The sequence below is a fragment of the Teleopsis dalmanni genome, chromosome 1 (assembly GCF_002237135.1).
Source record: "Teleopsis dalmanni isolate 2A chromosome 1, ASM223713v2, whole genome shotgun sequence".
NCBI lineage: Eukaryota > Metazoa > Arthropoda > Insecta > Diptera > Diopsidae > Teleopsis > Teleopsis dalmanni.
This window is the reverse complement of record NC_051846.1, coordinates 72303159-72313342: the sequence shown is the minus strand read 5'-3', so window position 1 is coordinate 72313342 and position 10184 is coordinate 72303159. Positions and strand designations below refer to the sequence as shown.

Below are 10184 nucleotides of genomic sequence, written 5' to 3'. Positions count from 1 at the left end.
AAAGTAAAGAAAAAAATTAAAGAAATTTGAAGTGAAAAATAATATTTAGAAATGAATTAATGTGTGATTAAAGATTTGATTCAAATATCTTTTTTTAAACGATCTTCTGAAAAAAAGGTTTTAATTCATAAAACTAATAGACCAACTCCAGATATGAAGAATTTGGTACCTGATGTAAAAATGTCGTAATATGTGGTAAGTCGCCGTTTTCATACAGCTTTATGGTAAATAAAAACCAGTGGATCACAGGCTGCGAACATTTAAATAAATTGTTTTGTTGGTCTTGTACGCTATTTGCTTGGGGAAAGGACAAAACTCAGGAGTAGGGGGAATACGTTGGAATTCTGTTTTGATCAAATTGTGAACACCTTGCCAAAAAGTTGACGTTGAAGTTCATTTGGTATTACTTTGACACACTACATTCGATATATATTGAAAGTGAATTGCACTTCTTTTATAGGAATTTTTTCCCTTCTTGAATCAAACCATAGCGCAGTTATGGTCTTTTATTAGAAAACAGCATATAATTTAAGACATTTTTTATAAAAATTAAATAAAAAATAAAAAGAAAAAAATTATTTTTCTCCTTTTCCTAATTCCTAATTGTAAGTTTCCTTGCTTTAATTAGTCGGTTTCTCTATATGTATATATATTTATTTGACTCATAAATTGTCATATTTTAATTAATTGCTGCTGCTCCCCTAATTCACTTTTATTTCCTGAGATATTTTATTTGTTGGCTCACGTGCCAGTATTTAAGTATTTGGGTGTTTGGGTGTTTGTGTGTTAATAAATGAATTATTTATGTCTAATTTTAAGCTCAGGTGTGTGTGAAAAATGTGTGGGTTTATTAATGTTCAACACATTTTGTTTGAATTTAATTTCCTCAATTAATAATATAAATTCAAGCCACCTTTTGGTATAAAGAAAGTCCCTCATATCACATTTTCATTCAAATCAGTGAAAATGAATGATTTCAGACATTTATACTCTTTTGCCAGATTTTTAATATAATATATAAGTGTAATTAAAACTTTTCAATAAGCTTTATCATATGGAGTGGAACTACTGAATTGATTTAAAACTTTATTCAAAAGACTTTATTTAGTTGATTAATAACTCTAGATTCATAAATTTATATAAAAGCACTGGGAATATACACTAAATTACAGAGGGTGTTGAAGAGTACTTACCTTAAAGACAATAGTAAATAGGTTTAAAGACAATAGCTTTACTGGAAAAATCTGCAAAAGTTACTGATGGCAAGTTTTTATATATTTAATAAGAGATTTTTGAATTTATGTTTTATATCATAACTTAGATTGAGGTATCGTTTTGTGTATCTGTAATAGTGGATCACATAAATAAGTGCTTCAATTTACACACGCATTGACAAAGAGTGGACTAAATGACTCGCTTTATGTGGATCAGTAAGCAAATGGTAAGTAATATGATTGCGCTCTGATAGACTAGTTCAAGAGTAGTATATGTGTACCAGGTAGAGGACATGCAGTTTAAAAAAGGAAATGCAAAATAATATATATTTTATACGATTTTTATGCTATTTTATACTATTTTTTATACTATTTTATACTATGTTGTATGTTATAATTTAAATATTGCTTATATTATTAATATTTTAAAAATGGAAAATTGTATCAATATCATACTAATCACTTACAGATATGTGATCGATTGTATATAGGACTGTGTAAAGAAAAAAATGCTTTGAACCTCAATTTTACGGATGTATATTATTTGGTTCCATACAATTTTCCATCAACCTAAAAAAGACTAATTAAACACTAATAAATTAAAGCACCACTTTTTTTATCCAACAAAGTATTTTCCTATTTTAGCTCTCTCTGACATCAAGTTCTACTCAGATTAAAAATCATTTTGCTATTAAACGATTTTAGAAAAATTTTGTAAAACTTCCAAAAACATACTATGGATTTGGGATTCATGATATACATTTTTTCTTATGCGTTTTATAAACTTATTATATAACATACTATTATAGATAAAGTAAACTAGCTATTTCTATAAGTAGTCATTCCAATGAATACTATTGACGTATACGAGATGTCTGCAGATTTTTTCAGAGTTTTTAGTAGAAAATACTCTTCTAGTAATATGATAGTAATATGATCTAATAGTAATATGATATGATGTATTCTATGAAATATATTATAATGTTAAGGAAATGTTAAATCAATTACCATAAGTTTATACCATATGCAAACAATTTCATTAAACGGACTTGATTTAAAGTATATTTATAAGTAAAATACATTCTTTCGCTTTCATATGTTTTGATTACACACTTAATTTTTCATGAAGTTTCCTTTTTTCGAAATTAATTTGGAGCTACTGAAAAATGTTCTACGTTTTTATATACTAAACCACGTTTACTTTCCAGGAAATTTCCTTAAATGGTACTAAAGCAAAGTCAAGACGTTACTTCCTTCATATATAAAATTTTTCCACAAACATTTTCACAGGACTCCATAATAATTTACTTATATGGCTTGGTTCCCCTTGCCATTCATGCCAATATTCTATCAGGGCTTCATGAAAAATTCTTAACTACGACCTTCAACACGCTCAACTCTGTCACTTGTATTCAGTATTCGTCGTCACTGTCATGAAAAAATGGATGGACCAAGTATCGATGTATCATTTCAAGAACATAGTCTAAATAAAATTACATGTTTTCAATAAATTAATAATTTTTAATCTTTAAAAACAAAGCTTACCTCTACATTCTACTAGAAAAGGTTTTTTGTAAGGCTCAGTCAACGCTATTAGTTGATCCATTCGTTCAGGTGATAAAATTTGTCGAGAAGGAGGAAAATTAAAACGGCGATTATAGCGTTCAGGATGATGTAACGGACCTTCTTCCAAGCCGTATCGTAATAGCTCCAACACAACGGCCTTATTACGAGGGCACAAATATCTTGGAAAATATATTGGTGACATGTCGGCATAGTAAGGCATTTTGATCTTGTATTTTACTTTAAATTTTGACTAAAGGCCTAAAAATTTGAAGGGAGATGAATTTGTTAAACAGATTATAACTAAACTGAATTTCTTTATTTCAGTAGTTATGAACTTTTTTTCTGTTTTTTGAAAATTAATCTCGGCTAATGTGATTTAAAATAAAGTAATTGTGGTGATTTGATGTAATTTCTTCTTACGATCATAAAACATATGTTTTACTTTTAGTAACGTATTTAAATCGCAATAATGGATATGTTGAAGATAATAATAACTCTATATTATACATCTGTTCGATTCGCAGATTTTCGTTTGTTTCTCTTTCTGTATTCGATTAAGTTAATAATACACAAGGCTGGGCTTTATGAGTATTTGTCTTTATGAGTAAACAGACACCCACTGTAGTATAGAATAGAAAAAAGTAGTGCAGTTGGAAATGCTCAGGGGATCCACTTAGGCCTATTGGCCCATTGTGTTTCCGTATATATAGCAAAACTCATGGTTTGAAACCACCTAGAACCTTTGGCGAAGTTCAAAATAGTGTTTAGTGTCAGATATTGTAACTGATTAAGATCCTTAAGAAAAGGGGCTGCTAAAGTTTTGAGTCACCGCAATGCATGAGGTGTGAAGTTTGTCAGTGAAATACAATTTATTAGAGTTGGTGGCAGCTGGTACTTTTGTTAATTCTTTTAAGGGCGCTTGGTTAAACCTGATAATTAAAATCACTTTTGTTGTGGAATACAGTTTTTATTAACGACATCTTTCTTACATCACTTGAATTCTTCTAAGCGGAGCTAGAGAATTGTTGGGGTCACTATGTCTTTGGATTATTATCATCGATTTGTATATACCTACATATGATAGAGAAATTCTCAAAACTTGATCTTTACAAACTCGAAATTCAAAAAACTGTATGAAATATACAATAATGGACTTAGTACATTTTAAATACAATTTCTTTACTGTTCAAATGTAAGTAATGATTATGGTCAATGATGATTTAAGTCAAATCAAAAAAAAATAAAAAACCGGAAGGCAATTTTTTTTATATAAGATTATATGTTAACTTAATAAATCTAGTATTTAAAGTTTGTTGTTTTAAATATATATAGGTCGTTCTTTTTCAAATGGAACAGGTTTTGTCCTTCTCACTTTCGATTTTGATAAAATATCTTTTATTAAATCTTTGATTGAAATTAAAATAGTCGGAGCACGAAAAAAGATTTTTAATTACTATTCTATGAAATACGGAACCCATTGGGTTTAGGCAATGTGCATTTTCGACAAATTTTAAATGGCCATAGCTCAGGCTCTGTAAATAATAATATAGACTTAAAATTTTTTGTTTTGTGAAGACACAATTGTCTTATATATAAGATATCTTTCATTAATATCATCTTTCGGTTTTATTATTATTTTTTTTGGGTTATCTGCGGTTAGTAGTCTTCACCGTGTTTGGATATTGTCATTAGGTAATACATCGTCGGCATTGGTTCATAACCATGAAAATGGATACAGAGGCATGATAGTCTCGACGCTACAATTAGTACATAACAGGAGATTTGGACATATGAAAAATGTAATCGTATAGCATATTTTGGAAGTTACCTTTCAAATAATTTTTATACTAGCAGGCTACATTACTCAGCGGTTTAGTATAAGATTTACTATTCAAACTTACTGGGTTTGAAAAATTATTATTATTATAACATTTTTTTTTATCATTTTTATAAAAATTATATTTTCAGTAAGTTTTTTTTAATTCTCACATCGTGCGGAGAGGAGGTTTAAAAATGCCAAACGCATCGTCACAATATGTCGTCACAATAGTGGTATGCCCGGTTTGTACGGACTAAAAACAATCCCCATCATGTGCCAGACCGTTTCTCTCTTGGAACTTTATCGGGCATATTTCAAGACAGGGTCCCATCAAAATTTTATCAAAAAATCAACTGTTTCGATAACACAAGTGTAATGTTTATGTTTTAGAATTATATATAGTTTGATATAATATATATTAATTATTTGTAAGATATGTTAAAAAGAAGAATTAAAGAGTATTATTAGACTCTATCTCTCAACACCATTAACTATAAACAATTAAATTTTATTTTGGTCATTGCCATGACAGGTTTAATCATGTATTCTAAAAATAAACATTAATATAGTAAATGCGTTATGTAAATATGTAATATGACATTTAATACATGTACTATATATGTATATATATATATATACAGTTTGAAATAATATAAACATCTGCTACCATTGAATTTCAGAGAATCCCATTTTCTTTACTCCTTGTCAGATTTGTGTCACATTATACACTCACTATTAGACATTTTACACTTCATAACCCAACTTTCATAACTGAAATTCATAGTTTTGTGATTATTTCTATTAAAATAGATAATAAATCCGAATAGCTTTTTTTATGCTCAACTGTTTTCGTCATATTTCCTCAACTTATTCCTTTTGCCTTCAGTTTCTTGTAAATTATTTTCCAGGAGCCAATAAAACCTCATTAAACTTTTTACGCGAAATGAAACATAAATGCGTTTTATTTCCTTCATTAGAAGGATTTGCGTTTTCAGTTCATAAGTACTTTTTGTTATTATGTTTCGACATGAATGGAGCTTTCAGCTTTCCTTGTGAATATTACACATTTTCCTGCGTCCTTCAATATTTACAACTTCATTTGGCATTTGTTGTTCTTCGGAATGGAACTTCCTCTGCCACTGCAATGGATTTGTAGCTATGAAATGGTGCTTCTTTCATTTGCCACGCATTCTAATGAATTCAATCTTCTTAAGATTCGCAATTGCTGAGAATGCATTTACAGTGCGAATGAAATAAGTTGAAAATAATTTCGGCGAAATTGCTTCAGAAATCTGCAAATAAATTAGCTTCAATGTCTTCTTATTTCTCAGTGATATTTGTATTTTTAAGTCCTTCTTCCTTTTTCTATTGGCATTATTTTTCTTTCATTTATTTCTGTTTTCATTATTCACTTTCTGAATTGCTTTTGTATGGAACAGATTGAACTTTTGGCAAGGATTTGCATATAAATTTTATTGAGCATGCCAAATTTCCAGATTTATGAATTCATCATAGCTTCCTTATTGTTCATTAAATTTCAATTGCTGTAGTCTTTTACGCATTATTATTATTTTTAAGACGAATAAGAGAGAACTTAAAGACTCAAAGGGCACACTAATATACAAGAAGTAGTTTATGGTTAATTTATAAATAAATACTAACAAACTCTTAGTTGATAATAGGGCTATAACATGCATAAATTATTGTAAATAAATGATAAGTTGAGATTGAGTATATACTATACGAGGGTCACTGTTTATATTTTAAGCCTTAGTCCATTATTGTCAGTTGTCATCTGACGTTTCCATACGAAAGTTCAACATTATTAAATATAACTTACCTTAAACTTAAAATTAATGGATCATCCACCGTACAGTCCTGATTTGGCACCCAATGACTTCTTCTAGTTCCCGAACGTCAAGAATTAATTGTTTGGATAGCGATTTTTGTCGACAAAAGTAGACTTTGATGCATTTAAAAACCATGTTTAGGAGGTGTCTGAAGAAGATTTAAAAAATGCTTTGACAAATGGTTCTAACGACCATAATGGAAAATTTTTTGAGAAACAATAAAGTAATTTTCAACGACAAATTAGTATCTTTTCATTATTAGGCATTATTAGAAACAAAATATAAACAGTGACCCTCGAAACAAGGCAAATGGATTCACCGGTATTTTTATATTTGTCTTTCTGGAAGTCAATAACTAATTCAATAACTAATAGGCTTGTCAATAGATGAATTTGAAATTAGTGGACTTTCAAACCGCCTCCATCACATCTTTTCGAAGGGATTGAAGGATCTTTGGATTTGGGTCTTCTAATATACTCTTTTCTGAAGCAATTTTTTTAGCAACAGTAACATCATTTTTTTTTTGTCGTAGGTGGAAGCATCGAAAGCCACCGTGTGAGATTTGAACCCACTAAACCACATCTGATGAATGAAAGAAGAAGATTTCCACAGCAATGAGTAAATTTCATTCCAGTAGACAAAAGAGAGAGAGGAGAGTGAAAAGTCAGAAGTCATGGGCAATACACAAGAAAATTGGGGAGTAGTGAAGGGAGTGGGGCAACAGTAATCATATAATTTGTAGTATTTGGGAAGTAAGTCGTGAAACTTCGAAAAGACCAATTATGCATTACATTCAATATTTTTATTTACATAGTTCTATCTGCTGTAACATTACATTTTTCTTGTAGATTTTTTAAAATTTATGAGGGTCATCATCTTTATCGCTTTTGTTTGAATTATGGGAAGGAATATTGAAAATTTTAAATTAGTGATTTAAAAATTGAGATGGAGCGAAACTAATTTATTTAATAAAAATAATTCTACAATTAATAATGTCCTAAAAAATTTCATTTGCATGTAGAATTTAATGATAAGTTGAATTCAGAAATAAAAAAGAAAAAAATTTTGTGTCCTTTGTGGAAAATTGATTTAATGGTTTTATGGTGAGTATGAGTGACGTTTAGGGCGTTTAATAAATTAATTTTTTTAAATACTTCTAAAAACAATGTCACACTGGAAATATTTATTTTTTTAAGTAGAAATTACTGATTTATCTGAATCAAAAATAACTTATATAATAATTTTTTTTATTTGTTCCTTTTTATTTTTTTTAACGAAAAATGGTGTGCATGTGTGTGGTGAGGTGAGGTGTGAGGTGAAGGATGAATTAATTTTTAAAAATTATTTGTAAAAATCATACCGTCTTGAAATTTTTGGGTTTTCTATAGAATTTTATTATAAATCGAAGTTTAAAATAATATGTAAGAACATTGTAATATATACTTTGAAAATTCATTCATCAGAAAAATAGCACGCATGTGTTTGAAGTGTTTTACGGGGTAAAAAATTTTTTAAAATTTGAAAAATAATGCCATCCGGAAAATTTTTTTCCTAATAAAATTTAATACTAAATCCAAATAAAATATAATTTTTTTTGGGTTTGAAATTTAACGGTTAATATTAATACTTAAATATAAACAATTCCAATTGCTTAAACTATTTCTTGAAAGTTGAATGCAACACATTTCAATTATAGTCGTTTAAAAATGCTTTTACAATGCTGATTATCAAAATCCCATGGATCCATATCTGCTAGAAAAAAATATCAAAATTTTTTCTTGTGATATGGCTCATCTTATTTAATGAAAGGATCTCATAAAGAAAATTCCAGCCAAATCGGAGATGATCACATTATTGTTTCAGCAAAATCCGTTCGATTTTTAAAAGAATGACCTATATGCAAATCAAATTTATTATTTATAATAATAATTTGTTATTAATTCAAAGAGATTTATACAGTTCTTACAAAAATAATAATATTTTATTTAAAATTTAAATTAATAACAACATATTTGATGTGTACCAGCAAATCAAATTAATATAATTAGTTAAATGGAGACAAGATCAATATAATGTGTATTTCTACCAATTAAATACTCTCAAATAAAGCGTCTATCTGCATTTTATCTATAGTGTAGGTAGTCACTCTGGGCACACCTATTTGATAATATGATTTAGTAAAGATAGCTAACTAAAGCTAAATATACACAATACTATATGCTTCTTATAAATTTTAAACACGGTAGGACCTCAACTATATTCACGCAAATTTAAATTATTTACTTATGTCAGTGAAAGCATATATAAGAGATATTCATATTCATGATTGCAAGTGCATTTCCTGAATACAGTCAACGTCAACATTAAAAAGAGTCAAATGTCAAATATAGCGGAATGCGATTATTGCTTATGCACAAGCATGAATCACGTAAATTGCTTAGCAACTCGACTTTCTTTGAAGTCGTTTGTGGCCTGACATGTCATACGAAATTCAATATTCTGTTTGTTATTTCAATACTGAAATAAGGGTATGTAGATTGCATACGCATCAATTGGTTTTAGTGAAATGATATGCACGCAAATTTACACTTTGACACTACAAAGTCACACAATCAATTCAATACACTGTCGTCAATAACGTATAAAAACGTAACTAATTTTTTCAATAAAATTCAAGTATCTACTATAATATTTACACAAAATTGTGTATGTTGTGTTTTTATTGTGGGCTGTAAAGCGACTTTTGATAACTATTTGTATTCTACAAGATTTGTACTACTATCTTCTAAGAGTTTTCAAGAATATTCACAAATTATATCCTTTTAAGACTCACTATACTAAGTAAGGTGTAGATATTAAGATGCATACCTAGTTCCTTAGTCTCTTGGTTGGTTGGTTGGAGTGGCGGCCTTGTTTACCCACGAAAGCCCACTTGAGCACAAATAATGGCCCGTTATGGTACCACAAGGAAAAAGCGATGTTCGTATATAGACAAGGTGATCAGTATACGACCAACGCCCCACAGAGGCAACGACTCCCCTATTAGGTGAAGGAGAATCAACCCGACAGTTCTATGAATCTAGTTAGGTCCCTCACATTGTAGGATGACATATCAGTCAGATCGGTCAGAAAAGGGGCCCCCAAGATTTTTGATCTCTTTCTGGCTAAAGATGGGCACTGACACATGTGATGGAACACAGTTTCCTCCTCGTCCTCAGAGCCACAACCGCGACAAAGGTCATTATAAAGAAGACCTAGTCTCATAGCATGCCTCCCTTTTAAGCAATGACCCGTTAGCACAGATACCGTTGTACTGAGCAGATCTCTCTTTAGTTGGAGCAATTGACTCGTACGCTTTTTATCCAAGTTAGACCAAACCTTAGTCTCTTGTTCAGTAATAAATGTCAACATTTGTGTCTTTTAGTAGCAATTTATTAAAATTTCTGTGACACTTTGCAAAATGCATTTTCGACATAACCCAAAAGAGTCAATTTTGACGTGCCCATGACTTTTTGCTTAATATGTCTCTTAGATTTCTTAGTTACAATACGTTTACGGCATTTCTGGTCACAACCATTGAAGTGTGTTATGCAGACAGTTAAATCACAATTGTCAATTTTGTAAAAGGTAATATTTGTTCATAAATATCAAAAATTCTGTAATTTATTACTGAGCAACACCATTTTAACCGAAATGTCGAAACCTGAATAGAAGGTTAATAGAAATTCTTCTCTA

The 10184-nt window shown here is 29.6% G+C and overlaps 1 protein-coding gene across 1 annotated transcript; it reads right to left on the bottom strand.

Moving 5' to 3' along the window:
* Positions 1–2253: 2253 nt before the first annotated feature.
* Positions 2254–3098, bottom strand: LOC119671481. Its single transcript, XM_038082129.1, has 2 exons — positions 2760–3098; positions 2254–2697 (listed from the first exon to the last, which is right to left on the bottom strand). The coding sequence occupies exons 1-2, from the start codon at positions 2998–3000 to the stop codon at positions 2627–2629; spliced, it is 312 nt and encodes a 103-aa protein (XP_037938057.1). The 5' UTR covers positions 3001–3098; the 3' UTR covers positions 2254–2626.
* Between the last annotated feature and the right edge of the window lie 7086 nt (positions 3099–10184).

Bases quoted from the DNA above. Each gene is read 5' to 3' on its own strand.
- LOC119671481 (XM_038082129.1), bottom strand. From the start codon at position 3,000: ATGCCTTACTATGCCGACATGTCACCAATATATTTTCCAAGATATTTG. The intron at 2,698-2,759 runs GTAAGCTTTGTT...AATTTTATTTAG, and splicing joins TTTTCTAGTAGAATGTAGAG to ACTATGTTCTTGAAATGATA.